The sequence below is a fragment of the Cynocephalus volans genome, chromosome 10, assembly GCF_027409185.1.
Source record: "Cynocephalus volans isolate mCynVol1 chromosome 10, mCynVol1.pri, whole genome shotgun sequence".
NCBI lineage: Eukaryota > Metazoa > Chordata > Mammalia > Dermoptera > Cynocephalidae > Cynocephalus > Cynocephalus volans.
In genome coordinates, this window is record NC_084469.1 from 38,863,331 (window position 1) to 38,883,941 (window position 20,611).

Sequence of the window (20,611 nt, forward strand, 5' to 3'; positions counted from 1 at the left end):
GCCTTCAGGAGCCCAGCCACTCAGCACAGAGGGCAGGTTCTGGTTCTGAGGCTGTGGTGCTGCCTCCTGCGAGCCCACTCAGAGGACGAGCAGAGTGTCTCCTCCCCCAGCACGTACTGGCTCCTCAGGACCCCCACATCTTATGCTGGTGTGGTTTCCAGGAGCTCACAAATGCTGAACTCAGAACTCCCTCTTTAATCCCTGGAGACTGGGCATTTCCAAAGAAAATTGTTTCTCCCCATGAATACAATTTGGATGCCTGCCTTCTCCCACTGAATGAAGCATTTGAGTGCTGAATAGACATAAACTATCCAAACTGTAAAGTGCTGACAGAAACAAAAGATCCCTGCTGGTTTGATATGGCTCCTAGGAATCATAGCTTCTCTGTTTCTAAGAATTCGCTGACATATTGAACTAGACTAGACCGGAGTCCTGCAGGACAGTGTTTCCCAGCTAATGAACCTGAGAGAGTCTCTGAAAAAAAAGGAAAAACAGTTAACAAGTTCCTCTTTCAAAATTTGGAAAATACAGCATACAATATCCCTTTCAAGAAGAGTTTCAATGATATCAATTGGTTCATGCTTTGAGAAACCCATGGAATAGAATTCAGTGTTTCCCTAATTTAGTTGAACACAGACCCTCTTTGTGGATCTAACATCTTTTAACATCCCAGGGCACACGTTTAGGAAATTCTGCTCAAGGACCCTATTCCAGAGGAGCCAGGGATTCTTCCCTGGGAGAACCGGCTTCTCAGGACCTGGGTGAGAGAACAAAGGCTCAGACTCTGTCCCCTCTTCCTTCCTGTCTGTAGTGGCTGTGGGGTGGGTTTCCCAGGCCCTGCCATATCCAGGCCCATAAACCCAGCAGGGCAGCCTCAGGGATCACTGAATCCACCCCAGGTTTCTATCCCCAAACAACAGAGGTCTTTCTTCCAGCCCTGCTTTGCCCAGTAGCAGAAATTGGAGTCCCTGAAGAAGCAGCCAAATTACTCACTCATGGGTTGCTGGCACTGCCAGCTAACAGGAACCCCGGCTCTCCAGGTAGCCCACTAAACTCTCTGCTCCAATAGAGTGATTATAAATGAAATCTTTAGTTAAACACATTTTCATTTCAGCAGTCACTACTAACTCTTACATAGCGTTTTAGAGAATACAAAGCCGTTTCAAATCCGTTACCTTTGGTTATTTGCAGCAACTCTGTAAAATAAGTATGACAAACATTATTATTTCTCTTTTTATAGAAGAGAAAACAGTACTCAGAGACCAAACTACTGTGGTCCAAGTACAGTGCTCAGTGCTGATCTGTGTATTTAAGGCTCTTCATGCCGACTTGCTCAAATATTTATTGAGGAGCTTTTATCTCTCCATCACAGTGAAACTGCAGTACAGCCTGGTGACTATGCTCTCTGCAAAGTGAAAGATGCATCCTGCAAAGTAATGCTAAGAAATATTTGTAGGTTTCGATAGGTAGACAGACAGACAGATAGGAATCAAGTTGAGGGCGAAGAGAGAGGAGCTTGGGATTGAAGTAGAGAGCTTTTATCAGTCTTGGAGCAGCGATAATTCAGTGTGTTTTAGGAAGATAAGTTTGGCAACAATTAGCAGAATGGTTTGGAGAGACGACTCAGGAAAGTTAGCTAGAAGGAGTTTAAATCAGTGCTTTTTTAAGATTTTAACATGCATATGAATTACTGAAGGATCTCATTTAAATGTGCTGATTCAGCAAATCTGGGTGGGGCCTAAGATTCTGCATTTCTAACTAGCTCCCAGATAATGCCGACAGTGCTGGTCCATGGGCCCCACTTTTGACTATCAAGGGTTTAATTAATCCAGGTGTTAGGTAGTGGGGAATTGAACTGGGAATGTAACCACATGTTAGACTCTTAAAGTGCTGCTGGGCCAGCAGCGCTGGCATCACCTGGGAACTTGTTAGAAATGCACATTCTCGGGCTTCACTCTAGACTCTCTAGATTCGCTCTGAATCAGAAACTTTGAGGTGGGCCTCTGGAATCTGTGTTTTAACAAGCCCTCCAGGTGATTCTCAGGCACAGTAAATTTGAGAACACCGTACATATCATGGCATAAGGTTGAGTCACGGGATACAAAGAGGTCCCCATTACTGGGAGTCCCAACACTCTTGCTGCAGTGTGATTTAAGACATTTCTGCCATTAAAAGGCATTAGATTGCACAATAATGTGAATGCATGTAATGTCACTGAACTGTACACTTAAAATGGTTGAAATGAATTTTTTTTTTTTTTTTTTTTTTTGTGGCTGGCCGGTACAGGGATCAAACCCTGGACTTTGGTGCTATCAGCACCACACTCTAACCAACCGAGCTAACCAGCTAGATTGAGATGGTAAATTTTATGTGATGTCTATTTTACCACAGTTTTTAAAAATTATTTGACATTAAGCTGAGGTCCCCCTTCTAGCTGCCTTTCTGAAAACTGCTTATTGCTAACAGAGCTAAGCAGATGCCTGCATTGGGGGTTCTTTCTTCCCACCAGAACATCCACCTGGTGGCCAAGTGGCTCAGCACCCTGGAGAAGAAGCTGGAGGAGCACAGTGAGAATAGCCACCCAGAGTTCAGGGTCTTCATCAGTGCAGAGCCAGCGCCCTCCCCAGAGAGCCACGTCATCCCCCAGGGCATCCTGGAGAACGCCATTAAGATCACCAATGAGCCCCCCACGGGCATGCATGCCAACCTGCACAAGGCGCTGGACAACTTCACTCAGGTACTGCCCTGGGAGGGAAAGAAGAAGAGCACCCATCTCACCAAGAGCTGATTCAAACCAGGTGGGAGAAGCACATGCAACTGGGGGCATGGTGGGGTGCCGGCTGGCCTACGTTGCAGCAAGGCCAATGAGAGCGAAATGTGTTCCCTTTGCGACTGACCTCCCCACAGAATCCACTCAGCACACCCCAGCTCTTCATTGCCAGATATATCTGGAGGAGTCAAGCTAAGGGCCTTTAATTAGAAAGAGGGGTGGGGAGCTTTCTGAGAGTCCGCTGTTAACGAATATTCCAAGATGGAAATGGGCATGTTGCAATAAATCTCATTTACATGAGGTACTGAATCACACACTTATTGGCTAAGCATGTTGTCTTCAAGCAGAGAAATGACACTTTTGATCAGATAATATCACTTGACATTGGCATGCAACTTGAGTATCAGGGTTCACATAATCCAGATGTCAGGTAGTGGACTATTGGAATTGGGATGTAACTGCATGTTAGACCCTTAAAGTGCGACTCCCAACCAGCAGCATCAGCATCACCTGGGAACTTGTTAGAAATGCAAATTCTCAGGCCCCACCCTAGACTTGGTGAATCAGAAACTCTAGGGTAGGGCCTGGGATTCTGTGTTTTAAGGACTCCTGCAGGTGATTCTCATGCACAGTCAAGTTTGAGAACACTGTGCTCCATAGAGAGCCAGATTATCAAGGCATAAGGATCCACTGCAGGCCACCACATTACTGGCATTTCCATTGTTGGAATTCCAAGACTCATGTTGTGGTGTTGATTTAAAGCCAAGTCCAGACCCATGGTGGCCAACTCGACACGCAAAGTTGCACCAGCAAAGTCTGCAGCTCAGGCTTCTTTCATCGTCTCAGGAAGGCACCATTCTTGTTGCCTCTCCCTTGGGAATTCCACCTTGCTGGGAAAGGGAGGACACAAAGGAGGGTAAGGCAAGGGTCGCCTTAAAGTTCATCCACCACTCTGGGCCTTAGTGGAATCCAGGGAGAGGGTTCTAGCTGTTGTTAGGGAGGTTTTCCCCTCTGAGGTCATCTTGCAATAGACCCAACCAGTGGGTCTGTAGTTTCCCAGAAGCCATCCTAAAACTCACAAGTCCCAGATGGGCCATCCAGAACTTGAGATGGGCTGTCCAACCAGACAACTGTGCCAGCCAGCCTCATGTAAACCACCAGTACCACTGGCCTTTGGGGGCCTGGTTTAAATTAAAATGAAGACCTCATTGTGGTCAGAGCCTCAGAAGATCTTACTGAGCGCATGATACTCACAGCATCGGAGTCATGCAGACCAACTTGGAGAGGGAAGCTTCCACCAAGATTTTAAAAACAAATTTTGTCTAGTCTCCTCCTTTTTCACTCCCCTTCCCAATGCAACTCCCAAACCCACACATCATCTGCAACGGAGAATGGGGAAACATTACCAGGAGATTCAGGATGTTTTGGCTTGAAGTTTTAAGAGATCTCCTGCCCACCGCAATGTGGGGCAGAAGGTGGGGTGCTCTTTTGTCCAAGGGCATCTTCTTTTCTTTCTTTTATTTTTTTCCAAACAGGCCTTAACTAAAATCCTAGATACTATGTATTAGAGTATCAAAACCTCTAAATTTTCTAGATTTTATATTCCAGGTAGGGGAAATATACATTCTTAAGTTTTAAATCTACAGCCTTTTTTTTTCACAGGAGTCTGTAGCCGGTTCCAGGCAAAGATTTCTGCCCTTAAAAGGCATTCGGTTGCATGACAATGTGAGTGCATATAATGCCACTGAACTATACACTTAAAAATGGTGAAGGGCTGGCTAGTTAGTTCACTTGGTTAGCGTGTGGTGCTGCTAACACCAAGGTCAAGGGTTTGGATCCCTGTACTGGCCAGCTGCCAAAACACACACACACACACACACAATAGTGAAGATGGTCAATTTTATGTTTTGTGTATTTTACAAATTTTTTTAAAATTAAAAGCTGGGGTGGAGGGCATTGGGATGCGGTTAGCTAGTTCTATTGAAGGCTCTGGTGGAAGACATTCTCAGCTCCTCTGCCTTGAAGGTCTTCGGCAGAATCAGGAAGTGGGCAGCAGATGCCCCACACGCTATGTCTTCTAATAATTAATATAAAGCCTCGGTAGGATCACTGTCATTTACAGCCACACCCGGCTTCATCCTCTCAGACCTCCCGATGGGCTGTCTCTTGGGCTTATCACTCTGCAAACCTGATGTCCAATCTTGGTCATTGGGCAACTGGAAAATACATCCCAAGAGATGCTGACTTTTCCTACTTATTCTGTTCCTAACACAGTTGGTTCTTTTGCCAGTTGTGGTACCTTCAGTATCTCATTCTAAGAAAGAGAGATAGACTTATGAGTAGATCCCTTGTGCACAGGAGCTTTAATTACTCCATTCTGCTCTCACCAGAGCCCTGGCACAGAGGCCTGTATAACATTCACTTTGTTCCTTCAGAGCCCCGTTTGAACCACTTAAGGGATAAATACAGGAACTGAGCTCTTTTTATCCCTACTTCCTGATAGCTATGCTGTTTGGGGATGATTATTTTATTCTGACTTTTATCTGAGTGTTCCACCGTCAGCCAATTGTGGCATTTCAACGTGTGATTTCTTGTCTGTGCTTAGAGGCATTTTTCAGCAACACTTAATTTTCTCAAATGTGTAAGAAGCAACGAATGAAGCACTCTGCATGTCTGCAGAGAACAGCTCTATCCAGAAAGCAGTTTTTAAATTCCTGCTTGCACAAGGCAATGGCCCTGTCCTCTGCACCACCTCTCACCTTTCACATCCATGCATTGTGGCAATCATGGTACCCAACAAAGGCTCCACAGGGACCCAACATATCCAGGGAGAGACAGAGACTGTGTCACGGCATCTTCATGGAAAAATCAGACGCTCCAGAAAATTACCGGTCCTGTCTCCTCTGCTGCTCCTGATCATGTGAGCAATGTCTAAGGCCAATTCCTAGAAGACATGCTAGGACAGAACCTAATTCAATTTGTGTGAGCTTTGAAAGTGCCTCTTGGAGCTCCACCTGCAACATCTTGCTCCTTCCTGAACAGAGAGAATTCCACTCAGAGGAGATTATTTTTAACACCAAAGAATCCAGGGGTTCCTTCCTACCGTCGATTCAAAATGCAGGCTTTCCCTCTTCCCACCATCACTGCCATCCCCCTTAAAATTCACCAAGCACAGCTCCATCGCCATCTCCTGCTTCTCTTCTCTTCCATGTGTCTCCTCTCTTCCCGTCTTCCTGAACCCCATCTTCTCCTGCCTCCTGCTCTGTAGCCAGGGCCGCTGGCGCTCTTGTTTCTCGGCCTCATGCTCGTCACCCCTGATCAGCTCAGGTGGAGCCGTGGGGATGGTGAAGGGCACAGTGCTCCCCCGTTTCTGTGGCTCTGGCTCCCATCCTCCGCCTCATTTCAGCAGCTCGCCCAGCAGAGGAGCCTAGGATTCCTTAGTCATGTAGGCAGTAATTACACCTGCTGAGGTTCCATGACAGGCAAGAAAAGCACGGCAGGAAGAAAAGATATTAGAGATGATCTGTGGGAGTCACCACCCACACTCCCATGCATAGTGACATTCATATAACAAACACAGCCTTCCTGTGGCCCAGTACCCTGTTTTCCATTAGCTATGCTAAGAGACCTAATTAGCATGGCCACATGCACAAACTTTAACCATAAACTAAACCCCATTATAACCTGAATCTCAAATTCTAAACTAAAACCCACCCCCTCTGCAAGTTCCCCTCGAGCCCTGACCCCATGCACAGCTATAGTCTCTCTGTGGCTCGAACCGCAACCAGGACGTGCGATAACTTTATCCAGTGTGAACCCCAGTTGTAACCCCACCTTAGCCTGCCCTGTCGGAGGGAAGCTCTGTGTCAACATTAGAAGTGATGCTTTCCTTTCAGGACACTCTGGAGATGTGTTCCCGGGAGACGGAGTTTAAGAGCATCCTCTTTGCTCTTTGTTATTTTCACGCGGTGGTGGCAGAAAGACGGAAGTTTGGACCCCAGGGATGGAATCGGTCGTACCCCTTTAACGCTGGGGACCTCACCGTCTCCGTGAACGTGCTCTACAACTTCCTGGAGGCTAACACAAAGGTAAAGGAAACACATTCAGGGACCAGCCACCGCGGGTGTATGTCAGGAGAGCCACCTCTCACAAGGTGGATGACATGCACACGGACGAGGGGAGTGAAAACCAGGGAGCGTCTAAACCTTACACGTGTGGGATAAGGAAGTGCCAACCCTGACACCAGCCTGAGGCTGAGAACAGTACCACGATGAGATCAGAGCCAAGGAAGCTCAGGGAAGCAAAACTAGGGACACCCCTGTGTGCGTCAGTCCCATGAGAGTTTGTGCCAGGGCCCACCAGGCCACCCCCGTGTACTCACAGCGTGGCAAGCGGGCTGTGCCCTGGTGGAAGAGACCCCACTCTCACCCAATGCAAGTTCCCAATTTAATTAGCCAGCAATGCAGAACTTCTTTTGAGGCACACAGCTCCTCACATAGGTATGATCTTTCCAAAGTTGAAGTTAAAGAAGCAGCCAAATCCTTGGTACGCCCTGTCTCCTTTCTTCTCTGTCTGATATCTCCATTTCAAAGAAAACTTACACCAACAATTGATGCTCTTCCAATTCACAGAATATTCACACCATCAAGTCTCTTCTAGTTCACGGACCAAACACAGCATAAGCAGGGCATCTTCCTGGTGGGGAAAATGAATGGGGCCCAGATGTCCTGCCTGCAGCCCCTGGGTCCTTGGAAGCCCACCCCTCACAACACCAGGCCTTTATTTACTGGCTTTTCCCAAGTGGTTTTCTCCCTAACTTTCACACCAGTGAACTGGTGTGTTGTATTTCATTCACTCTGAACTTTTGAAGGGAAAATTAGAAAAGAACCCTGGTTTTCACTTCTCTTCATCTGACATTCGCCTATTGAAAGGACTTCTAGGTAGGACCTGACTTCGTTGTCACAGTGAATGATCATGAAAGAGGGAAGGCATCTATCTTTGTGGGGGGTTGGCACCTTGCCCCTCCTTGCCCTTTGATGAGATTCTTCAAGCAATTAGCGAGATCCCAAAACATGTCTCACTCTGCTGGAGGCTAAGGGTGCAAAGATAAATAAGGCATTTCCCTTAACCCAAGAAGCATCCCATCTGGTGGTTTATGCTCTGCCCACACAGTCAGGCCAGCCCCAGCCCCAGGGTGGAGGTCTTTCTTTCTCTCTTCCCATCTCTCAGGTCCCTTATGATGATTTGCGCTACCTGTTTGGTGAGATCATGTACGGAGGTCATATCACAGATGACTGGGACAGGAGACTCTGCAAAGCCTATCTGGAGGAATTCATTAAACCAGAAATGTTAGAAGGAGAGCTGTTTCTGGCTCCAGGGTTCCCCATCCCAGGCAACATGGACTACAATGGTTACCATCAGGTGAGGCTCTGCTTTTCGCTCGCAATGGCATGATGGTGCTCACAAGGGACCTGGCTCTGACTCCCATGCTGCCTGTGTGGCTGGGGTTGCTTGGGCTGGGACATCACTGTGGGCCTCAGGTAGGGGCCAGGAGGAATGACGTAAAGAGCTGAGATGATATCAAGCTTGGTTCTCTGCCCTAAGTTTGCCCTGTTCAACTTGAGAGAGAGAAGATGTCTAGCTTTGAATTAATGATAAAATCGAGCCTTTGGAGATATTTTTATTCTTAATGTTTGGTTCACTAACTCTATTTGTCATACTTTTCTACAAATAACATCTGGGGTGGTTAGTTGCTTGTTGCTTGTTTTCATTCAGATTATTGACAAAGCCATTATTAATGGAGCAAAATTTCAGGTAAGAACTTAGCCAAGTTTGGTAGTTTATATCTGATTCTAAACATCTTCAGAGGGACATGCCTTTGTGGCCATATCACTGACTCCTCATTTCCTGTTGGTTGCTGTGAACACAGGCACATAAACTCACATACATATGCCAAGAAAAACATCCTTGCAGAGATTTGTCTTATTATAACTGTGATTTTTCATGTTACTATTACTACAGCTATTGTTAAAGTAGTCCTCTTGGCCTATTTAACCTACCATAAAAAAATATTGATTGAAATCAATATATCAAAGAGACACCTACACTCCCATATTCATTGCAGCACTATTCACAATAGCCAAGAGATGGAGTAAACCTAAATGCCCATAAAATGGGTGAATGGATTAAAAAAAAAAGTGTTCTATATACACAATGGAAAACTATTCAGCATTAAAAAAATGAAATCCTATTATTTGCAGCAATACAGATGGAACTGGAAACCATCATGTTAAGTGAAGTAAGCTGGGCACAGAAAGACAAACACTGCATGATCTCACTCATATGTGGAATTAAAAAAAAAAAAAGTGATTCTCACAGAAGTAGAGAATAGAATAATCATTGTGCAGTATATACAGGTATTGAAACAACACACTGCACCCCACAAATATGTACAAGTAAATGTTAAAATTAAAATTATACACATATTAAAAGATTATTTGTTTTTAAGTTTTCATTACTGGACTTTGTTTTTTGTTTTGTTTTTGAGGGCTCTGAACCCTTGACCTTGGTGTTATAACACCACGCTCTAACCAACTGAGCTAACTAGCCAGCCTAATTGCTGAACTTCTGGACATGCCTAAAAGAACTCTTGAATACCAAACTTAAGGGAAATACTGGTCACAGGAACATTAACTACAAACTTTAATTTTTTTTTATTTATAAAATTTAAGAGAGCAAGTCATAAAAGTCATTTGATCCAGAAAAACTAGACCTATAAGAAGAATTAAAAACAATAAGACATTTTAAAGGAAAATAAGAGGAATTTTTTTAAACTACTTGACAAAGGATTCCAGGCTTTACCCAGGAAAATTGGGCAACAGCATCCCCTAGTGTCCACGGGATGCTTCCACAGAGGCTGGAGCAGGTGCTGGGCAATGTGAGAAGAATCCTTAAGCAGGTCCGGTTCTCTTACCCAGCAATAACATGGTTTGCACACTTCCAAATGACTGAGGCAGTCTCTCCTTTCTTTATACTTCTCTCTAATCTATCAGATAATAGATGGCTACAGGGCATCTGCCAAGAGTCCAGGAGTGTGATGAATGCTGAAGGAAATACAAAAACACACAAATTTGCCTTTGAGGAACGAGCCAACTTTTACTTAGACTAGATGTGAATAACACCAAGAAATCATCAAAATCATATTAGAACCTAAACTTGAGGGATATTTTCTCACTTTCATAAAAAAAATTGTAAAGGATTGCCCAAAACATTTGAAGAAAAAAGTGTGCCTCATAAGCTGGCAAGGAGTTTTTAGGCATGCAGCCTGTGGAATTGACCATGAGATGTGTTGTCTGCGTGACGCACTGTGTTAAAATTTTTTAATTTGAATGTCTTTCACCAGGGATGAACTCTCCAGTTCACAGCCAAGCTCACTTTGTTCATCTTACTGCCCGACTCACACATTTATTTTGCGTGCGTGGCTCCATGTACGTGTTTAGCTTTGTCATCCCTGATTTAGATAAACAGAAGGAGAGAAAAATAATTTAAAGGGGAGAGGGCTGACACCCTGGAAGAGTGTTAGTAGAACTACCAGGGAGGACTACTGGGTGTTTGTGCAAAGGAAAGGAAATCGGGATACCAAAGAGACACCTGCACCCCCACGTTCACTGCAGTCCTGTTCACGATAGTCAGGATATGGAATCAACCTAAGTTTCCATCAACAGAGGAGTGGACGAAGAAAACATGGCATATATACACAATGGAATAGTATTCAGTCATGAAATTCCATTTATGGCAACACAGATAAGCCTGGAAGATACTGCATTAAATGATGTAAGTCAGGCACAGAAAGACAGATACTGCACATTCTCACTTATATGTGGGAACTAAAAAAGTTAAGTTCATAGAAGTAGAGAGTAGAGTTGTGGCCACTGGAGGCTGGAAAGTTTGGGGAGAAGGGAACAGGGAGAGGTTGGTTAACAGATACGAACATCCATCTAGACAGGAAGAATAAATGCTAGTGTTCTACAGCAGTGCTAGATGACAACAGTCAACAATTTATTGTATATTTTCAAATAGCTGGGAGCTCATATGTTCTCAACACAAAGAAATGATAAGTGTTTGTGGTGATGGATATGCTAATTACTGATTTGAATACCACTCATTGTATACATGTATTGAAATACCACTCTGTACCCCACAAAAATGAACAATGTAAAATTAAAAAAAAAAAAAAATTCCAGGGAGGGATTCATGTTTGTGAAGAACTATGACAAAAATCCCCCTGGTGTCTGGAGGGACAAGAATACATCAGGGGGCAGGGGGAGGTGTGGGATTGGAGATGGACAGAGTCGTCTAAGCGTCCTGAAAGAGAGAATGATGTGATGGATGTGGAAGTTCAGGAAACTGGTCTGGCAGACAAAAACATGATGGCAAGGAAAGGCTGCTGAAAAGAATGGGCACTAGAAGGTGGACAGCAGGCTGCAGGCAAATAGGGCTGGTGAACAGGGTCCCCTGAGGGCCACTGGTGCAGAGGCCAGGTCTACCAACTGCCCTGCAGAGGACAAGCTGGTGTGGGAGACAGAAGACACATCTCAATTTATTTTTAAGTGAGCTGGCTCTTAATTTTCAGTACATCGATGCCGAGCTCCCCCCCGAGTCACCCTACCTCTACAGACTCCACCCAAATGCAGAGATTGGCTTCCTGACCCAGACCTCAGAAAAGCTCTTCCGCACCGTGCTGGAGCTGCAGCCTCAGGACAGCCAAGTCAGAGATGGAGCAGGAGCCACGAGAGAAGAGAAGGTATATGGTGGGGATTGCCTGAGATCATCGTGGGGAGCCCGAGGATTGTAGATGGGGGCCCTTCTCCTACTGTCCGCATTGGCAGTACAGTGTAGACAACATACACGAGGCATGGCCCGTCCAGCCTTGAGATGCTTGCCCTTCACCCCCAAGAGCCCCCCACCTCCCCTAGTCAGGTCACCATGCTGGCCCTCTGGTTAAATCATAGGAAGTCCCTGCCATTGGCTTTGGCAGTTTGCTTTGCCAGTCTACCCAAAGTCAGTTTTTATTCAGTTTACACCTATCTGCCAAGGTGAAGAAAGGGGCAGGGCTGAACAGTGGAGGTTTGGGAACCTTGAAAGTGGCTCTATGATTCCTTGGCAAACTCACTAGTGATGGGTGGGGACCTGCTCCTGAACACTTTCACCCTCATTTGACCAGCTAGATGTTCATCTGGATAAACACACTCCTCTTAACACACACTTAAGTGCTACTACGCACAGGACTTCCTGAAATTTCAGAAAAGTGGAGGGCAATTATGGAGTAGAAAAGCAGACTAGGGTGAGGTGTGGGTTTTAGGACAACACAAGGCAATTTGGGGTCTCTGTTCCTGGTGTGGGAGTCACAGAGGGCACAGAAGGAACAGGCTACCAAAGTGAAACTTCTCTGTGAAATTTTTCCTAAGACAAGCTAACTCAACTTTCAAGAGATGTACAAGAGTACTTCAGAAAATACTTCATGGAAAGACTCGTATTATCTTTTAATTCTATTTTCCCACAAACTTTTTGAAGTACTCTCTTACTTTCACCAGCTCACTTCCACCCCATGATACTGCCTGGATTCCTTGAATCAGAGATACCATTAGGTTTACAAAGAAACACCCTTGAAAGATTAGGGCTTAGGAAGCCTAGGTGGTTATCAAACTTTTAAGTTCCAGGGACTGATTTTAGGAAAGCAAAGTGATTGACACTAAGGGAGCTGTACTTTTGTTTAAAGGTATGGACTGGTGTCATCAAAATAGTACTTCCGCGGGCTGGCCCTGCGGCGCACTCGGGAGAGTGCGGCGCTGGGAGCGCAGCAATGCTCCCGCCATGGGTTCGGATCCTATATAGGGATGGCCGGTGCACTCACTGGCTGAGCACAGTGCGGGCGACACCAAGCCAAGGGTTGCGATCCCCTTACCGGTCACAAAAAGACAAAAAAAAAAAAAAAAAAAAAATAGTACTTCCGAAATTTTAATATGCCTAAGAGAGCTTGAAATTCTGATTCTGAAGTCTGGGGTTGGGCCCAGGAATTGTCAACTGTCATTAGTCGGTTTCTGTTGATTATTACAAAATAATTGGAACTGGGTAATTTGTAAAGAAAACAAAATTTGTTCTTCACAGTTTCAGAGGCTGGGAAGCCCAAAGTCCAGGGAACACATCTGGTGAGGGCCTTCTTGGTGGTGGCTTTACAGCAGTGCAGGGGTCTCACGTGGCAGAAAATGGAGGAGCAGAGAGAGAGAGCTCCTGTGTACTCTCCTTTAAAGCCCTCAGAACCACACCCCTGACCAGTATTGAACCATCAATTTAATACCTCCTCAAGGCCCCATCTTTCAATTACCATAATAGGATTTCCCACCCTCTCGACACTGTCACAGTGGGGGCCAAGTTTCCAATACCTGGAACTTTGGGGGACACAAATTAAGCTTCAGTGAGTTTGGGGAGCCCCCAATCTACAGCAGCAACCAAGTGATTTTGACGCAGGTGAGCATACTTTGAGAGCTGCTTTGAATCACACTACTCAGCCTGTTCCACTATTTGACATATAAGATCAATTTGAGAATAAAGAGAGGGAAAGAATCCAAACCACACAGAATGGAAAATGTTCCTAGCTCTACAAGTGAAAAAGGCTGGGACTCTAAGTAATAGACTTAGGATTCTTCAGGCAAGGTTCAAAGAAGTTTCTAACCCGTCATCTCCTTATCCCCTCCCCACCCCCGATAACTCAAGCAATGCTGCGTGTGTGCCTGTGTGTGTGTATTTCAGAAATGATATGAACTGTGATCACCTGCCATGTGTGATGCAGTGTGGGACAAGTGTGCAGGCTGTTGGGTGCATGTCCTATTGTGCAGTGTCCCAATGCTCAGCCGTGAGAGTGTTTCTCACACAGCTCGCATGTTCTTATGAGCTATGTTCCTTCCCGTCCATACACCAGCTCAAGAGGAGCACCAAGAGCCAAAGCCCAGGGAGTGTTTTGTTGTTAAAGAGCAAATCCACATACACCCACAAACTCTTGACCCAACTCTACACCCAGGTCCACAGCTCTATGAAGGGAAGCCGGGTTTTAGTGTATATACAGTTGGGCTGCCATGTGCCTGGGAAGAAGGGAGAAACACTGAAAGGAAGGGGAGTTGGGAAGAGACAGCTAGCAGTCTGCCACAATCTTCAACCCAAGCTTGAATATTCTTTCTAGAACACCATGGGCTCATTTGACAATCTGAGCCTGACCTGCTGCTTGGCCCCAAGTGGCTCTCTCAAGGTGGATGAGTCTGCTACTAATCAGGAGGGGTACCTGGCTATGTTTGCTTGCTTGGGCTGCCATGACAAAATACCACAGACTGGGCAGCTTCAACAACAGAAATATATTTTCTCACAGTTCTGGAGGCTAGAAGTCCACGATCAAGAGGTAGATAGGTTTGGTTTCTTCTGAGGCCTCTCCCCTTGGCTTACAGATGGCCGCCTTCTCACTGTGTGCCCACATGGCCTTTCCTCTGTACATGTGAACCCCTGCTGTCACTTTTTTGTGTCCTAATCTCTTCTTATAAAAAGATTAGTAAGATTGGATTAGAGCCCACTTTAATATCCTCATTTTAACTTAATCACCTCTTTAAAGGCCCTGTCTCCAAATACAATCACATTCTGAGGCACTGAGGGCTAGGGCTTCAACATATGAATTGGGGGGGGGCACAGTTCAGCCCATAGCACCGGACTCCAGTGGCCCCCCCTTGAATGTCCACCCTTCCTCTCTTCCTTAGTGATGAGGTAGTCTGTCTCCCCCATTTGAGTCCCTTCAACACTGGATTTCTTTAATGCTGAATAACTAGCTAGTCATTTGGATAAAAATAAAGCAGGTTCCCTCACTCCTTACACCAAAATGTATTTCAGATGGCTCAAATATTTAAATGTAGAACAAAAAAAGCACTGGAAGACAACTCAAGTGAATGTTTTTATGATCTTACAAAGATTGATTTTAAAACTTTTTTTAAAACCCTCAGAATCAGTAAAGAAAAAAAGATCAACAAATCAAATGACTTAAAAAATTTTAAAATATCTACGAAGCAAAAAACACCATGAACAACAACAACAACAACAACAAAAAAAAAACATCATGAACAAAGTCAAAGAATATTTGCCTATTTGCAACCCAGATACCAGGCAGTAGGCAGATGTATTAGTCCATTTTTGTTGCTTATACCAAAGTACACTGAACTGGGTGATTTATAAAGAAAATGAAATTTATTGCTTACAGTTTCTAAGGCTGGGAAGTCCAAAGTCCATCTGGTGGTGGTGACAGTGACACAGAGGTCTCATATTGCAAGATGGTGGAAGCAGAGAGAGCAGAGAGAAAAAAGACAGACTCTCCTCTTCTTTTAAAGCCCTCAGAACCACTCCCCTGACCACCATTTTTAATCCATTCACTACTGCACAGTCCTACAATCCAATCACCTCTTCAAGACTCCACCTTTCAATTACCATAGTGGGATTTCCCACTCTCTTAACAGTCACAGTGAAGGATAAGTTCCTAATACATAAAACTTGAGGGACACAACTCAAGCTTCAGGGAGTTTTGGGGGGACATAATTCAATCCACTATAGCAGATTTTGCTAGTATACAAAGTTCTTATATATGGAAAAAGAAGGGGAGAGGAGAAAGGAGGAGGGGGATGAAGGGAAAAAAAGAAATTCACATAATAAATGCAAATGGCCAATAAAATACTAAAATATTCTCAGTGTCACTCATAACTACATGAAATTAAGTGATACATCATTGTTCACCTAATGGTAAAGATTTTAAAATGTGATAGTATCCAGTGGTGAGGGCATAAGAAAATAGGCTCTCTCATCTCTGTTGGTGGAAGCTTAAATTACAGAACAATTGGACAATAGCTACTAAAGTTAAAAATGTTCATCGTTTTTACTCATAATTCTATTTCTAGGAAATCAGCCAGTGGAAGCAATCAAAAGTTCACAGATTTTTTTATATATATTTATTCATTGCAGGATTGTTTATAGCAGTAGAAATGGTAAACAGACCAAATTCCTGTCAACAAGGGAATGACTCCATAAATTGTGGTATGCCAAAACAGTGAAATAATATATACTTTTAGAAAGAATAAAGCAAATCCATATGTACTAACAAGGGAATGTGTTCAAGATGTATGATAAGGTGAAAGAAAAGCAAGCTGGAAAAGCCGTGTGCAGTATGATTCTGTTAGTGATAGAGAGAGAGAGAGAGAGAATGCAGGCAAGCGTGATAGATAGACATGGCAGATATACGGATGGATGATAGAGGGATAGAGTTATATGTACTGAAGGATGTCTGCAGGAATAGAAATAAAATAATAATAATAATAATCACTGTTTAACAGTGTTTTTTCCCCTTTGGGGGAAGAGTCAAGATTGTGGGAGGATTTTGCTTCTAATATCATATGTATCTGTGATGTTTAGATTTTTCTGGTAAGCATTGATTACATTTCCAAAAAGAAAAAAAGCAGAGGTGTTTGCTTTTGGAAATAAACTGAGCCACATCCCTTGGAACACCCCCCCCTCCTGTCTGAAGGGGACTCTGGGTTCCCTGTACAGAAGAGGGTGCTGTGCATGTGTGTGAACCTGCTCCCCTCCCTGTCAGAGCTCTCCCTCCTCGGGCCTCCAAACTCTTCATGGCCTCATCAGAGACAGAATAAAACTCTGTGTCCCCACATGCAACATATTTTGGTACAAAACCTCCAGAATATCTTTTCGACTCTTTGTGAATACTGTCCAAATGACAGCTCACTGATATAAGGCTGTTTCTTTAAATTTTGCTCCCGAGATAGAAATGTGATATAATTTTAGCCATTTTTCTTCACCCTAGCTGCATCTTTCAGGTACCATTAAAATTCCATTTCAGTTTTTGCTATGATAGAACCAGAGACCCATCTGTGACAGGGAGATAGGTTTTTACTTTCTTTTTTCTAACATCAGCTCTTTTCCTGGAGAATGTACTGTGTGTTAACAATACAAAGCAAAGTGAGTATTAATCATCCTTTGCACATAGATGCCGCCACATTCATCAGCTCATTTGATTTGATCTTTGCATCAACCATGGGAGTGGGGGAAGAGAGGGCAGGCAGAGAAAGATGCTCTCGGAAATTTGTACAGACGTGAACGCTGAGGCCTGAGTGGCTTGCTTCCATGAGAACGGACAGTGCATAGCAGAACTGTGTTGACTCAGTCAGGGCTCTTTGGTGGCAAGCAACAGACGCCAATTTAGTTGCACTGGGCAAGAAATAGCTTACTATATCAAAGGAATCTACCTAAGAAAGGACGAAAACCACAGTGGCTCTCGGGTCCCAGGGAGAAAGAAGAGTAGATGAACCTTTCAAGGCACCCCCACCTGCCAGTGGCTCATTAGAGCCCAGGCTTAAGATGCAAATGTTTGTGCTCTGGGAAAGATAATCTAGTTTGCCCAGCCTGGGTCAGGGGAGACTGGGCCCAGTGACTGTCCCCCAAAACAGTGGGGAAGACGTGACTTCACAAAGGAGATATGGACCGGTTCCTAGAAGAAAAAGAAAGATGATGAACAGACAAAAGCTTATGACTCCAGGAAGGGCTGGCACATGCTTGTACTCCCTCCCTCCCTCCCTCTTTGCAGACCGGGTGGTCTATTTTGTCTGCCCCTGTTTCACTTTTCTCTCTCTGCTGACAGACCTCCTGGGCTTACTCATTTACTCCAAAATAGCAGACTCGGCCTCCAAGTGCTTGCCCCGAAATAACCCAGAATCTCTGCACCTCAATTCCAGTTTTCCAGGAGAGAGACTGGTTGTTCCAGCTCCCCTGGTCTAATTAGCCGACAGTTTGTATGGGAAAAGGAATGGTGGGGTGGAAGAGGACGTTTACGTGATAGATGGGAGTGCTTCCTCCAGAACACAAGTACAGAAGCCACAGAATCGCCTCATGGAAACCCAGAACTGATCGTGTGTGTCTGTGGGTGTCTCTGCGTGGGGGTGTCTGTGTGTGTATGTGTGTCTGTGTGTGTGTCTGTGTCTGCGTGTATGCACATGTGTGTCTGTGTGTGTGTGTCTCTGTGTGTGTATGTGTGTCTGTATGTGTGCATGTGTGTCTGTGTGTGTGTCTCTGTGTGTCTTTGTCTGTGCATGTGTGTCTGTATGTGTGCGTGTCTGTGTGTGTCTATGTCTACATGTATGCATATGTGTGTCTGTGTGTGTGTGTGTCTGTGTGTGTATGTGTGTCTGTATGTGTGCATGTGTGTCTGTGTGTGTCTCTGTGTGTCTTTGTCTGTGCATGTGTGTCTGTATGTGTGCGTGTGTGTCTGTGTGTGTCTATGTCTACATGTATGCATATGTGTCTGTGTGTGTGTCTGTGTGTGTATGTGTGTCTGTATGTGTGCATGTGTGTCTGTGTGTGTCTCTGTGTGTCTTTGTCTGTGCATGTGTGTCTGTATGTGTGCGTGTGTGTCTGTGTGTGTCTATGTCTACATGTATGCATATGTGTCTGTGTGTGTGTCTGTGTGTGTATGTGTGTCTGTATGTGTGCATGTGTGTCTGTGTGTGTCTCTGTGTGTCTTTGTCTGTGCATGTGTGTCTGTATGTGTGCGTGTGTGTCTGTGTGTGTCTATGTCTACATGTATGCATATGTGTCTGTGTGTGTGTCTGTGTGTGTATGTGTGTCTGTATGTGTGCATGTGTGTCTGTGTGTGTCTCTGTGTGTCTTTGTCTGTGCATGTGTGTCTGTATGTGTGCGTGTGTGTCTGTGTGTGTGTCTATGTCTACATGTATGCATATGTGTGTCTGTGTCTCTGTGTGTCTATGTCTGTGCATGTGTGTCTGTGGGTGTCTGTGTGTGTATGCATGTCTGTGTGTGTGTGTGTCTGCGTGTATGCATATGTGTGTCTGTGTCTCTGTGTGTGTCTGTGTATGTGTGTCTGTATGTATGCATGTGTGTCTGTGGGTGTCTGAGTGTGTATGCGTGTCTGTGTCTGTGTCTGTGTCTGCGTGTATGCACATGTGTGTCTGTGTGTGTGTCTGTATGTGTGCATGTGTGTCTGTGTGTGTGTCTGTGTGTCTTTGTGCATGTGTGTCTGTATGTGTGCGTGTGTGTCTGTGTGTGTGTCTATGTCTACATGTATGCATATGTGTGTCTGTGTCTCTGTGTGTCTATGTGCATGTGTGTCTGTGGGTGTCTGTGTGTGTATGCATGTCTGTGTGTGTGTCTGTGTCTGCGTGTATGCATATGTGTGTCTGTGTCTCTGTGTGTGTCTGTGTATGTGTGTCTGTATGTATGCATGTGTGTCTGTGGGTGTCTGAGTGTGTATGCGTGTCTGTGTCTGTGTCTGCGTGTATGCACATGTGTGTCTGTGTGTGTGTGTCTGTATGTGTGCATGTGTGTCTGTGTGTGTGTCTCTGTGTGTCTATGTCTGTGCATGTGTGTCTGTATGTGTGCGTGTGTGTCTGTGTGTGTGTCTACGCCTACATGTATGCATGTGTGTGTCTGTGTCTCTGTGTGTCTATGTCCGTGTATGTGTGTCTGTATGTGTGCATGTGTGTCTGTGGGTGTCTGTGTGTGTATGCGTGTGTGTGTGTGTCTGTGTCTGCGTGTATGCATATGTGTGTCTGTGTCTCTGTGTGTCTGTGTCTGTGTCTGTGTGTCTGTGTCTGTGTGTATGCATATGTGTGTGTGTGTCTCTGTGTGTCTATGTCTGTGTATGTGTGTCTGTATGTGTGCGTGTGTGTCTGTGGGTGTCTCTGTGTGTGTGTGTTCATCACTGCTACTCTTTACTCCAGCTTCACTTCTGGGCCACTTAGGCCCAAGTCTATCTTAGGGCTTTCTAGTTTGATTCCCATAGCTAACTAGGTCAGCCCTGGAGTTTCAACCCCCAATTCTTAGGTATCTGTGCTCATCTTTTTAAGCTGGTCACATAAGTCACAGGGTGCTGGCCAGCCTATGGAGAGGTCCTCCTGTGCTCAGTCCTCAAGCCCTGACCTAGAGGACCTAAGCAAGCAGGCAAGAGTGTGGCCAGGTGGTATGTGTGGAGTGGCAGCAAGCGATGGATGACTGGCATCTCTAGTGCCATATTGCAGGAGGATGGAGAACTTCTGGGGAATTAGGGGCCCTTCTTCACCCTGGGTTTTCTGCTGTGGGGCAGGTCAAAGCTCTTCTGGAAGAAATATTAGAGCGGATGACAGATGAGTTTAACATCCCCGAGCTGATGGCCAAAGTGGAGGAGCGCACCCCCTACGTTGTTGTTGCCTTCCAGGAGTGTGAACGCATGAACATCCTCACCAGAGAGATCCAGCGCTCACTGAGGGAGCTGGGCCTCGGCTTAAAGGTGAGTGAGGTCTTGGGGTTGGGGGGGTAGAGCCATAGGACATGGCTGGACCCCCATGAGGAAAGAGGAACACCAGGGAGCTGGAGGGCAGTTGTCTTGCAGCAATCTAAATGCCCAAAAAGGTGTTACTCCCAGAAACCAAGTCTGTCTGGCCACGAGTTGTCTGAAAGAACCAAGATACTGCACAAGCTCTGACATTTCTCCTGAGCAAGGAAAGAGTCTATGATTTCTACTATCAATTACCTAAACAAGCTTACTTTTTTCACCGTGACATGATGTAAAGTACCTAGAGTAGAGCCTGTTATTACTGTTCCCCTGGGTGACAGGTAACGGGGAGATCTTGCTGCCTGTTTATTAAAAGAATTGTAATTCCGCAGAGAGGGAAAGTGAGAACTTAGTTCTGGAGCTGACAGCGAAAGTTCAGACAAGCCCTGAAAGTCCAGGTGTGGAACGTGCTGGTGCCTTCATGC

At 45.1% G+C, this 20,611-nt stretch overlaps 1 protein-coding gene across 1 annotated transcript in view; it reads left to right on the forward strand.

Moving 5' to 3' along the window:
• DNAH9 (dynein axonemal heavy chain 9) overlaps positions 1-20,611 on the forward strand; it is a 372,221-nt gene that overhangs the window by 325,100 nt on the left and 26,510 nt on the right. Inside the window, exons 63-67 of the mRNA XM_063109557.1 lie at positions 2,510-2,737; positions 6,667-6,858; positions 8,000-8,191; positions 11,403-11,573; positions 19,959-20,141. Of these exons, the coding sequence (XP_062965627.1) occupies positions 2,510-2,737; positions 6,667-6,858; positions 8,000-8,191; positions 11,403-11,573; positions 19,959-20,141 (966 nt within the window). The remainder of the gene's footprint in view (positions 1-2,509; positions 2,738-6,666; positions 6,859-7,999; positions 8,192-11,402; positions 11,574-19,958; positions 20,142-20,611) is intronic.